This window comes from Pan troglodytes, chromosome 5 (assembly GCF_028858775.2).
Source record: "Pan troglodytes isolate AG18354 chromosome 5, NHGRI_mPanTro3-v2.0_pri, whole genome shotgun sequence".
Lineage (NCBI taxonomy): Eukaryota > Metazoa > Chordata > Mammalia > Primates > Hominidae > Pan > Pan troglodytes.
In genome coordinates, this window is record NC_072403.2 from 88,567,141 (window position 1) to 88,585,082 (window position 17,942).

At 34.7% G+C, this 17,942-nt stretch overlaps 1 protein-coding gene across 1 annotated transcript in view; it reads right to left on the bottom strand.

Annotated features, from left to right (window-relative positions):
* The window catches only part of LOC107975205 (uncharacterized), a 72,323-nt gene extending 68,042 nt beyond the window's left edge, over positions 1 to 4,281 (bottom strand). Inside the window, exon 1 of the mRNA XM_054686064.1 lies at positions 4,001 to 4,281. Coding sequence (XP_054542039.1) covers positions 4,001 to 4,244 — 244 coding nt within the window. The 5' untranslated portion in view covers positions 4,245 to 4,281. The remainder of the gene's footprint in view (positions 1 to 4,000) is intronic.
* Between the last annotated feature and the right edge of the window lie 13,661 nt (positions 4,282 to 17,942).

Below are 17,942 nucleotides of genomic sequence, written 5' to 3' on the forward strand. Positions count from 1 at the left end.
AAAAGGAAGGCATACACACAATAGTGATTACAATGATAAGACAAATACTATAAAAATATAGCAATAATTTTGAAAATTTTAAAAATATATTAATGTCTAGAAAACTGCAATTATGAGAATTGACTCATGATGAAATAAAAACATCAATAGTTCTATGTCTGTCAAAGCAATGGAAGCACTTGTTAAAAATATTATTCCTCAAATAAAATACCAGGCCATGATGATTTTACAAGTTATATCAAATAAGAAAGAAACCATACCAATTTTCTTTCTTTTTTTTTGTGGTAAGAATGTTTAACATGAGATCTTGTATTATTTTCCTGATTTTGTTTAGTTCTCTCTCTGTATTCTTTGTAACTCACTAAGCTTCTTTAAGGTGATTATTTTGAGTTATTTGTCAGACAATTCATAAATTGGCATTTCTTTAGGGTCAGTTATTAAATATTTAGTTTTATTATTTGTTCTTTTAATTCTGTTGTTTTCCTGATTCTTCATGTTTATTGTAGTTTGCATTGGTGTCTGGTCATGTAAAGAAACAGCCACCTCTCCCAATCTTTACAGACTGACTTTGGCAAGAAAATATTTTCCTCAGTCTGCCCATCTAGAGATTCTGGGATCCTCTCAAACCTTCTCTATGGATGTATTATCTCTGGAGTTATATGTACCACGAGCCAAGACATTGGAGGCATGTTCCACTCCTCTCCCTTCCTTTCTTGTGGAGAAGGCTTGTGTTCTGTGCCTCTCCCAATCATTCTGAGCCATGCTAGGCATATCAGGTACCCTGCCCCTTTTTCTTTGCTTTTAGCTGCCACTACCGCCCCCCACCCCCAAACCCCTGCCAAACTGTGAAAGTTCCACCAGTGCTCCAGGTAAAATGAAACAGAAACTAGCCCTCAGAAGCACACTGAAAGCAGGGACATTAGAAGAACCCTCCACTTCTCTTGCTCCTAAGAGAGCAGCTTCCATTTCTGTACCTCCTTTTAATCTTGCAGAGCTTTGACAGCCACAGGAAGCTTCCCATCATTTTTCTTTATTCTTAACTGCTCCCAGGCATCTGAACTATACTTGTTCAATCAGCACTTCATCCCAATTTTTTATCAAATTTTCTAAACAACAGAAAAACAGAAAAGTTATTTGCCCCATTCTCCAATTCATTTACCAAAATCAAAATTATTAGGAGAAAAAAATTACATATACATTTTAATCATACATATATAACAAAATCCACAAAGAAGATATTAACATTATTCAATGTGTATGAAAAAAAGATACACTCCAATTATGTTAGGTATATTTTACGTGTAAAGGAACAGTTTTGTTTTACAAAATACATAAATGTAATTCATGTTAACATATAAAACAGAAAAATCATATGATCGACTCAGTTGATGCAGAAAAAACATTTGATTAAAAAATTAACCATAATTCACAAAAATCCTTATTAGAAAATTAGTGTTAGACGATAACTTTGCTTTCCTGAAAAATTGATTCTATTTTTTAAGTTACACTTTTTATACTAATTGGGAAAAAACAAAAGAGTTGGAAATATGGAAATACGCAAAAAAGTCACATAATCACCACTTCCGTTCTATTTTATAGTGGAAGTTCTAGGAAAACATGACAAATTTTTACAATAGATGGTTGAGGAAGAATACTATATTGCTATACATGCCATATTCAGTTATATAGAATATCTTAAAAAACTAGAACAAATTATTAGACATGATAAGGATATTTATCCAAGTAACTGTAAGATTCATGTATTAGAGAAAATCATATTAAATTTGCTATTATGTGATCCTTTAGACATATAAAAATGGTATATGTTATGGTTCAACCTAATACAAAGCCTGTTGAATTTCTAAATACCAAAAGCAAACAATAAGAAACATGTTTTGTCTGTGACATTATTTATAGTATTAATAAATAATATCAAGTATCTATAAGTAAAGCTGACCGAAAAGTATAAAATTCTGTTGTTTGATAGTAAGGATGCCTAAATAAGTAAGAATTTATGTCATGGTTATAAATAAGAAGGATTCATACTATAAAGTTATCAATTTTCCCAATTGATCTATAGACTCAATAAAATCCCAATTAAAGGTTGTGAGAAAAATTAACGCAAATCTAATTACAGGGCCTTACAAGAAACTTTATTAGATGATTCTAAAATTTCTGTGGTAGAATAAGTAAACAGACTAGAATAGCCAGGATATTTCTAAATAACTACAAGGAGCAAGAAAGTATCCTACCAAGTTTCAGGATTTATAAAATTTTTGATTAAAATACTGTGGTACTAATCCATAAATTAAAAAAAATTTGTAACCAATGCAGTAGAATTAGGTAAGTGGAATACACCTATGCCTTTATGAATATTGATATATGACAGAAGTAGCATTCTAGATCATAGGTGAAAGTAGAACTGATCAATACATGGACTAGAAAATTGGCTGTCTATATTTTAAAAGGTTACATTGAACTCCTACCTCAAACCACACACAAAAGTAAATTCTAGATGGATTAAATACTTAAATTTCAAAAACAATGATTAAAAATAAAGGTAGATATTTTTAAAATCTTGGGTAGGAAATATTTTCTTAAAATCCAAAAAAAACACATAAAGAAAATATTGATAAATATTACAATGTTAAAAGTAAGAATATTTGTTCGTCAGGACATAATTTTTATAAGTGACAAGATTATATAAATTAGAAGAGGATATTCTTGTTACATATGACCAGCAACATATTAGTATCAAGAATAGCAAAGAACTTCTACCAACCAATAAACAAAGCACAAACAACTCAATAAAAAAATAAGCAAAATATATGCAAAAACATTTTACTGAAGAGGAAATACATGCAGCCAATAAATATATGAAGAGGTGTTCAATATCCTTAGTGATCAAGGAAATGCAAAACAAGACAGTATCGATATTAATTTTTACACTTATTTTATTGGCAATGTTAAAGGCAATATCAAGAGATATTCTTGGCAATATCAAGAGATGTGTGTTCACCAGCTGTCTTATACCTTGTTGGTGGGAGGTTTAAATGGTGCAACAAATTTTGCAAATGGTTTGGTATTATCCTTTAAAGTTTAATAATCACAAACTGTATGACACAAAAGAATCTATAGGCATGTATTCAATAGGAAATGTACAATAGGAAACTGTGCCAGAATGTTCATAGTCACACATTTCACAGGAGGAAGAATCTGGAAGTAGTTCAGAGGCCCAGCAAATGGAGACAGGATGGGTGAGCTATTCACCTAGTTTTCTGGTATCATGCCAGCCAGGGTGTGAAATATTCAAAGGTTGACAGACAATGATCTTGCTCTCCAGGACTTGTAATTTTTACAGAAATATAAATATTAGTAGAAAAAGTCCAAAGTGATGAAATTCAAATTATCTAATTTTGATGTTCTGATTTTATAAGCCATATTATTTTATATTAAGTAAAATCATATTGAAACTTACGGCCTTAGTGTCATCACCTAGAATACCTAGAATGTATCACCTGGAACAGTGCCCTGGCACATAGTATGTGTCCAGTAAACATTTGTTAGATGAATAAATATTTATCAAATTACTAAAATTATGCATATTTAGAATACTAAATTTAAGTAGCATTTTAAAATATAAAGTATGAAACTACTGAAAAATTAAAATGTTTGCCCAAAACTCTCTTTGGAGATGGTATTGACATGGACAGTCAGGAAAAATGGCATATAGGAAGCAGGACTAACATGCAGCTCCCACTCAGACAGACAGAGCAGCATTAGAAGACTCACATCATAAACTTTTGCTGCAGGGACATACCAGGAAAGCTACGATAATCCACAGACCCTTAGAAGGAAGTGGCTTGCTGTGACAGGCTCTGTGAGATGGCTGAAAAACTGTGGGTACTCAAAGTGTGAGAGGGGGAATGTCCATCCCTGAACACACATCCTCACCGGGGAACCTGAAGGTCCAGATCACGAGGGAAGGATTTGACCTTACCTATATAAAATATAGGGGTAGAGGCAGCAGCATCAAGAGCCCTGTGGACATTCTTTGTTCCAGGAATCCATTCCTGACTTTTTCTTGCAGGGGTCCTTGGGGAGGAAACCGTGGCAGGTGGGGAGGCATGAAACCTGAAAGCCCTCCTTGCATTCTCAGTGGGGAGGCTTATAGCCTGAGGAAAGGTGTCAGCTCTGCTCACCAGCTGCCTGGAAACAAACTCGGTGTTGTTGAGGGGAGACATAGTGGGAGTGAGACTTTTGGGCTGCCTGCGAGCTGGGTGAGACCTGTCATTGCTGGCTTTCCCTCACTTCCCTGGCAACTTGTATGATGCAGCAGAGGCAGTCATAATCCCCCCTGGGAACATACCTCCATCAGCCTGAGAACCACACCCAGTCCTCCACAGCAGCAGCAAACCCTGCCCAAGGAGAGTCTGAGCTCAGACACCCTGCCCCCACCTGATGGCCTTCCTTGCCTGCCCTGGTGGCCAAAGACAAATGACATGATCTCTTGGGAGCTCTATGGCCCCGCCCACTGCCTGAGCAACCTGAATACTTATTCAGGCCACCCTAGGACAAGATTGTATCCTACCTTATATGACCACAGCTGATACTCTCTTGAAAGCACCACCTCTGGGCTGTAGGCCAAGCAACAGAAAGCCAATGCACTAAACAAAAACACAACCAAGGACCCTCACAGGGTCAACTGCACTTCCCTGCTGCCTTCACTAGAGCAGGTACTTGTATGCATGGCTGAGAGACCTGAAGAGAGATTGCATCACAGGACTCATTGCAGGCACTCCTCGGTACTAGCCCAGAGCCTGGTAGCTCTGCTGGGTGGCTAGACCCAGAAGACAAGTAACAGTCACTGCAGTTTGGCTCTCAGGAAACCTCATCCACAGGGGAAAGGGGAGAACACCACATCAGGGGAGCACTCTGTGGGACCAAAGAATCTGAGCAACTGTCCTTGAGCCCCAGATGTTTCCTCTGACATAGTCTACCCAAATGAGAAGGAACCAGAAAACCAATTCTGGTAATATGACAAAACAAGTTTCCTTAACACCCCCAAAACATCACACTAGCTCACAAGCAATGGATCCAAACCAAGAAGAAATCTCTGAATTGCCAGAAAAAGAATTTGGAAAGTCAATCATTAAGCTACTCAAGGAGGCACCAGAGAAAGGTAAATACCAACTTAAATAAATTAAAACAAGTGATATAGAATATAGATGGAAAAAATTCCAGACAAATAGATAGCATAAATAGAAAACAATCACAGCTTCTGGAAATGAAGGACACACTTAGATAAATGCAAAATATACTGGAAAGTTTGAGCAATAGAATCCAACAAGTAGAAGAAAGGACTTTGGAGCTTGAAGACAGGGCTTTAGAATTAACCCAACTTGAAAAAGACAAAGAAAAAGTAATTTTAAAAAATGAACAAAGCCTCTGAGAAGTTTGGGATTATGTTAAACAACAAAACGTAAGAAATGGTCTTCCCAAGGAAGAAAAGAAATCTAAAAGTTTGAAAAACATATTTGAGGGAATAATTGAGGAAAACTCCCCTGGCCTTGCTAGAGATCTAGACATCCAAGTACAAGAAGCACAAAGAACACCTAGGAAACACATTGTAAAAACATCATCACCTAGACTCAAGGTAATCAGGTTATTTTGATTACTGCCTGCGAGCTGGCTGAGACCTGTCATTGCTGGCTTTGAATCTTAAGAACTGTGAGGCAAAAGCATCAGGTAACCTATAAAGGAAAACCTATCAGATTAAAAGCAGATTTCTCAGTAGAAACCCTACAAGTTAGAAGAGATTGGGGTCCTATCTTTAGCCTCTTTTAACAAAGCAATTATCATCCAACAATTTTGTATCCAGTGAAACTAAGCTTCATAAATGAAGGAAAGATACAGTATGTTTCAGACAAACAAATGCTGAGAGAATTTGCCACTACCAAGCCAGCCCTACAAGAACTGCTAAAGGGGCTCTACATCTTTAAACAAATTCTCAAAATACACCAAAAAGAACCTCCTTAAAGCATAAATTTCATATCTATAAAACAAAAACACAATGAAAAGCAACAAGGTATTCAGGCATCAACTAGCACAATGAATAGAATATTACCTCACTTCTCAATACTGATATTGAATGTAAATGGCCTAAATCCTCCACTTAAAAGATATAGGATGGCAGAATGAATAAGAATTTATCAAGCAAGTATCTGCTGTCTTCAAGAGATTCACCTAAAACATAGTAACTCATATAAACTTAAAGAAGTGGAAAACAACATTCCATGCAAATGGACACCAAAAGCTAGTAGGAGTAGCTATTCTTATATCAGAAAAAACAGACATTAAAGCAACAACAGTTAGAAAGACAAAGAGGGACATTAAATAATAATAAAAGGACTAGCCCAATAGGAAAATATTACAATCCTAAATATATATGCACCTAACACTGGAGCTCCCAAATTTATGAAACAATTGCTCCTAGCCCTAAGAAATGAGATAGACAGCAATACAATAGTAGTAGAGGACTTCAATACTCCACTGAAAGCACTAGACAGGTCATCAAGACAGAAAGTCAACAAAGAGACAATGGACCAAATACCCTAGAACAAATGGACTTAGCAGATATTTGCAGATACATTCTATCCAACTGCAGAATATACATTCTATTCATCAGCACATGGAACATTCTCCAAGATAGACCATATGATGGGCCACAAAACAAGCCTCCAAACATTTAAGAAAATTTAAATTATATCAGGTATTCTCTCAGATCACAGTGGAATAAAAATGGAAATCAACTCCAATAGGAATATTCAAAATCATGCAAATACATGGAAATTAAAAAATCTGCTCCTGAATGATCGTTGGGTCAACAATGAAATCAGATGGAAATTAAAGAATTATTTGAGCTGAATGATTATAGTGACAGAATCTATCAAAACCTTTGGGATACAGCAAAAGCAGTGCTAAAAGGAAAGTTCATAGCATTGAATGCCTACATCAAAGAGTCTAAAAGAGCTCAAATAGACAACCTAAAGTCATATCTCAAGGAACAAGAGAAACAAGAATAAACTACTTTTACACTGCTGGTGGGAATGTAAACTAGTGCAACCACTATGGAAAACAGTGTGGAGATTTCTTAAAGAACAAAAAGTAGATCTACCATTTGATCTAGCAATCCTACTCCTGGGTATCTACCCAGAAGAAAAGAAGTCATTATACAAAAAAGATACATGCATGTTTATAGCAGCACAATTTGCAATTGCAAAAACATGGAACCATCCCAAATGCCCATCAATCAATGAGTGTATAAAGAAAATGTTACACACACACACACACACACCGCAACCATGGAATACTACTCAGCCATAAAAAGGAACAAAATAATGGCACTCACAACAATCTGGATGAATTTGGAGACTATGATTCTAAGAGAAATAACTCTGGAATTGAAAACCAAACATTGCATGTTCTCACTCTATGTCAGAGCTAAGCTATGAGGTTGCAAAGGCATAAGAATGATACATTGGAATTAGGGGACCTGGGGGTAAGGGTGGTGGGTGGCATGGGATAAAAGACTACACATTGGTATAGCATACACTGTGTGAGTGATGAGTGCCCTAAAATCTCAGAAATCACCACTAAGGAACTTATCCATGTAACCAAACACCACCTTTTCCCCCAAAAACCTACTGAAACACAGAAATTAAAATTTAAAAATAATTGTTTTTATTAAAAAAACATAGTCAAAACTATAGAAATTAGTTTTCTATTAGTGATTGTTAATATTGTAAATAGCACTCATGAATCACTATAAATAACTAATAGTTTTTTACTGTTAGTAATCCACAAGGTAGATATTTCATTGGTATAAATTAGTAAGTAATATGTAATGGCCCACTAATTGTATTATTGCAGCTTGTTGGGTTTAATGATACTTTTACTAGTACAAATACTAACTCTATTAAAATTTAGTGATGTATTTCTACGTGTTTTTTTTTAACTTTTATTTTAGGTTTAGGGGTACATGTGTACCTTTATTACATAGGTAAACTTGTGTCATGGGGATGTGTTGTACAGATTAGTTTGTCATCCAGAAACTAAGCCTAGTAACAAATCGGGTTTTTATTTATTTATTTATTTTTTGTCCTCTCCCTCTTCTTAACCTCCACCCTCAAGAAAGCCCTGGTGTCTATTTTTCCTTTCTTTGCCTACATGATATCTTAAATGATACAAAGTTTAAGAGTTCCAAAAAGAATGTAATAAAATAATAATAAGTGCCATAATCAAGATCAACCATAGAGCATGGAAAGATATTAGAAAAAAAATTAAAAATTAAAAAAATTATTTGCATCGAACAAAAAATTTGGGGAGAAAAATATAGAGTGCCAGGGAAAAAGAAAAAATGTTTTAGTTTCAGTTATATATATCTTAGAAACATAAAATATGACTGATAAATTTCACCAAAAACTAAAACAGAAAAAAAATCTCAAGAATTATTAAAACTGACTCTAGATTTTGCAAATCTAAGCATATGATTATGTAATTTGACTACTAAATTACTCTCTTTTTGAAAATTATTGATCTCAAGCAAGAAATTCTAACTTTCCAGATGGTAGGAAGTTTTGGAAATGAATATTATATAAACATTTCAAATGGCAAAATAAATGATTAGAATCTTTTTACTTCATCCTATTTCAAATGATTCTTCATTTTGTCTATGTTTTAAACTCTTTGCTGACAGAACAAAATGGACCCAAGAGTGACAGGTTTTTCATGTATTTCAGATAAACATGAAGAAAGGGGAATATATGTTAAATTAAATATTTCTAATTGTATTCTGATTTTAAATATTTATAATTACCATGGTGCAGTAAAGAAACTATATGTAAATGAGGAAAATAATGCCATGTGGCATTTGAATGCATGATTCAGTTTTTAGTGATGCAATGTCTAACATCAAAGATTAGCCAAGAAACTTTATGAACATGATTATGAGGACTTTTGCATTTGGCAGGAACTGTAGCAAAATTTGAATATTATGGGAAACATTTATGCAGAATACAAATATTGCCACCAAAACAACTACATGTTATTTGGGGCATGAAAAACAACTGAATAAGACAATAATAAATGTGTTTATGAAAATAACTGAATAAGAATTGATATTACTTGATACACACATGCACACATGTATAACTCATCACATAAACTTTGCTCAATTGAGAATAATTGCTGTTTGATTTGAAAAATTCCAAAATGCATATTTTGCAGATGAAATATTTTTGTGTGGGTTTGCTCAGTAGATGACAAAATTGAGGAAAAAATAAAGACATTTTTAGTAGACTTGTAAAATCTGAATGTGACCAAAGATAATCTAAGTGGAAGGGTAAAACAATGTGCAAGGAAGAGTAAAGATTGCAACAAGGGGGGAAAGGACTCTCTATTCAATAAATGGTTCTGGGATAATATGTGGAAGATTGAAACTGAACACTTACTTTCACCATATACAAAAATTAAATCAAGATGCATTAAAGATATAAATGTAAGACTACAAACTGTAAGAATCTTAGAAGAAAACCTAGGAATCACCACTCTGGACATTGGCCTTAAGAAAGAATTTATGACTAAGAGACCTATCGGTGTGCTGTATTCAAAAGGCCCATCTCACATGCAAAGACACACATAGACTCAAAATAAAGGGATGGAGGAAACTTTACCAAGCAAATGGAAAGCAGAAAAAAGCAGGGGTTGCAATTCCAGTTTCTGAAAAAACAGACTTTAAACCAACAAAGATAAAAAAAGACAAACAAGGGCACTAAATAATGTAACGAGATCAATTCAGCAAGAAAAGCTAACTGTCCTAAATATATATGTACTCAAAACAGGAGCACCCAGATTCATAAAACAAGTTCTTAGACCCTACAAGGATACTTAGACTCCCACACAATAATAGTGGGGGACTTTAACACTCCACCGTCAATATTAGACATATCATCAAGACAGAAAACAAGGATATTCAGGACTTGAACTCAGCTCTGGATGAAGTGGACCTGATAGATATCTACAAAATTCTCCACCCCAAAGCAACAGAGTATACATTCTTCTTGGCACCACATGGCACTTACTCTAAAATAGATCACATAATGGGAGGTAAAACACTCCACAGCAAATGCAAGAAACTGGAATCATAACCATCTCTCAGACCACAGCATAATCAAGTTAGAACTAAAGATTAAGAAACTCACTCAAAACCACACAACTACATGGAAATTGAACAATCTGCTCCTGAATGACTACTGGGTAAATAATGAAATTAAGGCAGAAATAAATAAGTTATTTGAAACCAATGAGAACAAAGGGACAATGTACCAGAGTCTCTGGGACTTAGCTAAAGCAGTTAGGGAAGTTTATAGGACTAATTGTCCACATCAAAAAGCTAGAAAGATCTCAAATCGACACCCTAACATCACAACTAAAAGAACTAATGAACCAAGAGCAAACAAACCCAAAAGCTAGCAGAAGACAAGAAATAACCAAGATCAGAATGGAACTGAAGGAGATAGAGACGTGAATAATCCTTGAAAAAATTAATGAATTCAGGAGCTGTTTTTTTGAAGAAAATAACAAAATAGATAGACTGCTAGCTAGACTAATAAAGAAGAAATGAGAGAAGCATCAATTAGACATAATAAAAAAGGATAAAGGGGAAGTCACCACTGACCCTACAGAAATACAAACAACCATCAGAGAATATTATAAACACCCTCTATGCACATAAACTAGAAAATCTAGAAGAAATGGATGAATTCCTGCAAAATACACCCTCCCAAGACTAAACCAGGAAGAAGTTGAATCTCTGAAAAGACCAATAACAAGTTCTGAAATAATAGTAATAAATAGCCTAGCAACCAAAAAAAGCCCAGGACCAGACAGACATATAGCTGACTTCTACCATAGGTAAAAAGAGGAGCTGGTACCATTTCTTCAGAAACTATTCCAAACAATTGAAAAGTACGGACATCTCCCTAACTCATTGTATGAGGCCAGCATCATCCTGATACCAAAACCTGGCAGAGATACAACAAAAAAAGAAAACTTCTTTTTTTTTTTTTTGTGGCCAACATCCCTGATGAACACTGATGCAAAAATCCTCAATAAAATACTGGCAAACAGAATTCAGTAGATGCTGGAGAGGATGTGGAGAAATAGGAATGCTTCTACACTGTTGGTGGGAGTGTAAATTTGTTCAACCATTGTAGAAGACAGTGTGGCGATTCCTCTAGAATCTAGAAGAATCTAAAGTTTCTTGGCTGATCTTTGATGTTAGACATTGCATCACTAAAAACTGAATCATGCATTCATGATCTAGAACTAGAAATACCATTTGACCCAGCAATCCCATTACTGGGTATATACCCAAAGGATCATAAATCATTCTACTATAAAGACACATGCACACATATGTTTATTGCAGCACTACTCACAATAGCAAAGACTTGAAACCACCCAAATGTCCATCAATGATAGACTGGATAAAGAAAATGTGGCACATATGTACCATGGAATACTACGCAGTCATAAAAAAGGATGAGTTAATGTCCTTTGCAGGGACATGGATGAAGCTGGAAACCATTTTTCTCAGCAAACTATCACAAGGACAGAAAACCAAAGACCACATGTTCTCACTCGTAAGTGGGAGTTGAACAATGAGAACACATGGACACAGGGAGAGGAACATCACAAACCGGGGCCTGCTGAAGGGTAGGGGGCTGGGGAGGGATAGCATTAGGCGAAATACCTAATGTAGGTGACGGGTTGATGGGTGCAGCAAACCACAATAGCATATGTATGCCTATGTAACAAAACTGCACATTCTGCACATGTACCCCAGAACTTAAAGTACAATAATAATAATAAAGATTATCCACCATGGGCGGGTGCAGTGGCTCACGTCTGTAATCCCAGCACTTTGGGAAGCTGAATGGGGTGGATCACCTGAGGTCAGGAGTTTGAGACCAGCCTAGCCAACATGGCAAAATCCTGTCTCTACTAAAAATACAAAAATTAGCCAGGTGTGGTGACACTTGCCTGTATTCCAGCTACTCAGGAGGCTGAGGCAGGAGAATTGCTTGAACCCAGGAGGCATAGGTGGCAGTAAGCCGAGATCATGTCACTGCACTCCAGCCTGGGTGACAGAGTGAAACTCTGTCTCAAAAACAAAAACAAAACAAAACTAAAAAACAGATTATCCATCAGCATCAAGTCGGCTTTGTCCCCAGGATGCAAGGCTGGTTCAACATATGCAAATCAATAAATGTAAATCATTACGTAAACAGAACTAAAGACAAAAACCACATGATTATCTCAATAGACATAGAAAAGGCCTTTATAAAATTCAACATTCCTTTATGTTAAAAACTCTCAATGAACTAGGTATTGATGATGAACTAGGTATTGATGAAACATACCTAGATTGATGAAACATCTCAAAATAATAAAAGCCATTTATGACAAACCCACTACCAGTATCATACTGAATGGGCAAAAGCTGGAAGCATTCTCCTTGAAAACTGGCACAAGTCAAGAATGCCCTCTCTCACCATGCCTATTCCACATAGTATTAGAAGTTCTGGCCAGAGCAATCAGACAAGAAAAAGAAATAAAATGTATTCAAATAGGAAAAGAGAAAGTCCAACTGTCTAAATTTGCAGGCGACATGATCTTATGTCTAGAAAATCTCATTGTCTCAGCCCAAAAGCTTGTTGAACTTCAGCAAAGTCTCAGGATACAAATTAATGCACAAAAATCACAAGCATTCCTAGACACCAACAATAGGCAAGCAGAGAGCCAAATTATGAATGAGCTTCATAATTCACAATTGCTATAAAAAGAATAAAATACCTGGGAATACAGTTAATAAGGGAAGAGAAGAACCTCTTCAAGGAGAACTACAATCCACTGCTCAATGAAGTAAGAGAAGACAAAAACAAATGGAAAAACATTCCATGCTCATGGATAGGAAGAATTAATATTGTGAAAATGGTCATACTGCCCAATTTATAGATTTAATGCTATTCCCATTAAACCACCATTTACATTCTTCACATAATTAGAAAAAACTACTTTAAAATTCATATGGAACCAAAAAAGAGCTTGAATAGCCAAGACAATCCTAAGGAAAAACAGTGAGGCTGGAGGCATCACATTACCTGACTTCAAACTCTATTGCAAGTCTACAGTAACCAAAACAACATGGTAGTGGTACAAAAACAGACACATAGACCGATGGAACAGAATAGAGATCTCAGAAATAAGACCATACATCTACAACCATCTGATCTTTGTCAAACCTGAGAAAACAAGCAATGGGAAAATAATTCCCTATTTAATAAATGGTACTGGGAAAACTGGCTAGCCATATGCACAAAATTGAAACTGGATTTCTTCCTTACACTTTATTCAAATATTAACTCAAGATGGATTAAAGACTTAAATGTAAAACCCAAAACTATAAAAACCCCAGAAGAAAATCTAGGGAAAACCATTCAGGACATAGCCATGGGCAAAAATTTTATGATGAAACATCAGAAACAATTGCAAAAAGCAAAATTGACAAATTGGATCCAATTAAACTAAAGAGCATCTGCACAGCAAAAGAAAGTATCATCAGAGTGAACAGACAACCTACAGAATGGAAGAAAAATTTTGCAATCTATCCATCTGACAAAGATCTAATATCCAGAGTCTTAACAAATTTACTTAAGGAACAAATGTATTGTTAAATTTTTTTAATGAGAAACTTAAACGAATTTATAAGAAAAAACAACCCCATTAAAGAGTGAGCAAAGGACATAACAGACAGTTCTAAAAAGAAGACATTTATGTGGCCAAGAAACATATGAAGAAAAGCTGAACATCACTGATCATTAGAGAAATGCAAGTCAGAACCACAAGGAGATACCATCTCATGCCAGTCAGAATGGCAATAATTAAAAAGTCAAGAAACAACAGGTGCTGGTGTAGTTGTGGAGAAATAGGAATGCCTTTACACTGTTGGTGGGAATGTAACTTAGTTCAACCATTGTGGAAGACAGTGTGGTGATTCCTCAAAGACCTAGACTAGAAATACCATTTGACCCAAAAATTCCATTACTGAGTATATACCCAAAGGAATATAAATTATTCTATTATAAAGATGCATGCACGTGTATGTTCACTGCAGCACTATTCACAATAACAAAGACATGGAATCAACCCAAATACCCATCAATGATAGTCTGGATAAAGAAGATGTGGCACCTATACACCATAGAATACTGTGCAGCCATTAAAAGGAAAGAGATCATGTCCTTTGCAGGGGCAGGGGATGGAGCTGGAAGCCATTATCCTCAGCAAACTAACAGAGAAACAGAAAACCAATCACCACATGTTCTCACTTATAAGTGGGAGGTGAACAATGAGAACATGCGGACACAGAGAGGGGAACAATACACAATGGGGAGGGAAAGCATCAGGATAAATAGCTAATGCCTGTGGGGCTTAATACCTAGGTGATGGGCTGATAGGTGCAGCAAACCACCATGGTACACGTTTATCTATGTAACAAACCTGTACGTCCTGCACATAATCCTGGAACTTAAAATTAAATTACAAAAATTAAAAAAAAACTAAAATAAATTATGACTAAGTCCTCAAAAGTTAATGCAGCACAAACAAAAATTGACAAGTGGGACCTAATTAAACTAAAGAGCTTCTGTGAAGCAAAAGAAACTATCAACAGAATAAACAAACAACTAGCATAATGAGAGAAAATATTCACAAACTATGCATGTGACAAAGATCTAGTATCCAAAATCTATAAGGAACTTAAACAATTGAACAAGCAAAAAACAAATAGCCCCATTAAAAAAGAGCAAAAGACATGAACAGACACTTCTCAAAAGAAGACATATAGGCAGCCAACAAACATTTGAAAAAACACTCCACATTACCAATCATTAGAGACATGCAAATCAAATCCACAATGAGATATCATCTCACACCTGCCAGAATGGCTATTATTCAAAAGTCAAAAAACAACAGATGTTAGCAAGACTCTGGAAAAAAAGGAATACTTATATACTGTTGGTGGTATTGTAAATTAGTTCAGCCGCTGTGGAAAGCAGTCTGGAGATTTCTCAAAGAATTTAAAACAGAAGTACCATTCAAAACAGCAATGTGACTACTGAGTATATAGCTTAAGAAAACAAGTTGTTCTACCAAAAGAGGTGTAATTCTATGCTATCTAGCACTATTCACAATAACAAAGATGTGGAATCAATCTAGGTGCACATTAATGGTGTATTGGATAAAGAAAATGTGGTAATGTGTTACATATGCATCATGGAATATTATGCAGCCATAAAATGGATGAAATTATGTTCTTTGCAGCAACATGGATGCAGCTGGAGGGCATTATTCTAAGCAAATTAATGCACTAGCAGAAAACCAAATACCCAATTTCCTCACTTATAAGTGGGAGCTACACATTGGATACTCATGGACATAAAGATGACAGCAATAGACACTCATGACTACAAAAGGTGGGAAGAAAGAAGGAGGGCAAAGATTGAAAATCTCACTATTGGGTACTATGCTCAGTGCCTGGCTGATGGGATCATTTGTACTCCAAACCTCAGCATTATTCAATATACCCAGGTAACAAACCTGCACAGGTACCTCCTGAATCTAAATAAAACTTGAAAAAAAAAAAGATTGCCAAAGGGGATTTAAAAATACAGCATAGGTAATTTTATATTGCTTGTTTTGTGAACATTTCAATTTCTTAGTGAAAGATGCAGCTAAAATCTCTTTTGACACAGTTGATATTTTATTATTGCTCTTGTTAAAGAACTATACAACTATTTTTCAGCTTCCAAGAAACATGGGATTATGTTAAAAGCACATTTATAGTCATAAACTTTAAACTGGCAATGGATAATTTTTAATGTGATATTATTTCTTAAAGAGTACTCTCTAAGGTTAAAATATTTTTAAAGATAGGATTTGACTTATTTTTAGCTATGAAGTTTAAATTTTAGGCTATATTAATAGATTTTGATATAATATTGAAAAAACTTAACATTCTGTTACCTCACACTACCATCTCCCAAATTTTAGCTATAGTTTTTAAAAAAATTTTCAAGGTGTATGACATTTACAGTGTACTGTGTCACTATAAAATTGCATAGTTTTAATTCTATCTTTAAGTTACTTAGACTCACTACTCATTTAAAACAGCTAATCAAGTCCCACGGATGTTATTTTCATTTGTTTTTTAATTTACTGGATTTTGGTTCTTGCGTGTTAAAATATCTATGACATGCTGAATAATGGCCTTTTAAAGAGATCCACATCTTAATCCCCAGAAACTGTGAATAAATTGCTTTATATGGCAAAAGAGAATTCGCACATGTGGTTAAGGTAAAGATTTTAAGATTTGGAGATTAGCCTGTATTCTCTAAGTGGGTCCAATGTAATTATACATGGCCTTATAAGAGGGAGGCAGAATTAGACTGAGAGAGAAGAAATGTGATGAAACAAGCAGAGGTTGAAGTGATATGGCCAGAAGCCAAGTCATGCAACCTTTAGAAATTAGAAGACACGAGGAATGGATTCTCCCCCAAAAACTCCAAGACAAACCAGCCCTGCTGATACTTTGATTTTAGGCCCACAAGACTCATTTTGCAATTCCAGCCTCCAGGATTGTACAAGAATAATTTTGTATTGTTTTCAATCATCAGATTTGTAGTAATTTGTTACAGCAGCAATAAGAAACCAATACAACACCTACATGTAATACTTATAATTGAAGAACACTTTTCCATCTTTAACTGCTTATAATATTCTTAGGTCATAATTCTATACTTGACAACTTTGGAAGCATTTAAAAATTTCTCTTGCAAATAAACATTAATTTAAAGAAGTCTAAAGCCAGTCTGATTTATTCCCCCATATTTTAACCTAATGTTTAAAATATTTTTATTTTTGAAGTTTAATAACTTCCCCAGAATACTTATGGTTTTAATATTTTTTCTCAAATTTTTTTCTGAAATAGCATGTTATTTTAATATATAGATTTAGTTATTACTATATATAAGCAAATTATTATTTTATATTTGAATACAATTTCTGCTTTGTTGGACTTTCTATCTTAGTAATCAATGATATTTATGTTGAGTTGTTTTTGTTCTTCTTATTTTTTTTAATTGTTTTACTTTTATGGTTTTCCTCTACATTAACTATGATATTCAGCAGCCTCTGAGACAAGGATGTGTACTCTCACCACTTTAATTCAATATAATACTGGAAGTACTGTCCAGAGAAATTAGGCAAGAGAAAGAAATAAAAGACACCCCAATTGGAAAGGCAGATGACAAATTTGCCTTGTTTGCAGATGACATGATCTTATACCTAGAGAAACCTAAGACTCCACTAGAAATCCATTAGAACTAATAAATGAATTCAGTAAAGTTGTGGGATACAAGATCAACATACAAAAATCAGTAGCAATTATATATGCCAATAGTGAACAATCTGAAAAAGAAGTCAAGAAAGCAATCCCATTTACACTAGCTACAAAGAATACAAAATACTTAGGGATCAATCTAACCAAAGAAGTGAAAAATCTATATAAGGAAAACTTTAAAACTCTGATGAAAGAAATTAAAGAGGACACACCAAATCTAGACAGATATTCTATACTCATGGATTGGAAGTATTAATAGTGTTAAAACAACAATACTAAACAAAACAATTTACAAAGTCAATGAAATTTTTATCAAATACCAATGACATTCTTCAAAGAAATAAAAAATTGATTTGATTTTCAGATGCAGCTTGCAAATCTAACTTAGTCTGCTAGTGATATTGTTATGTCATTTTAC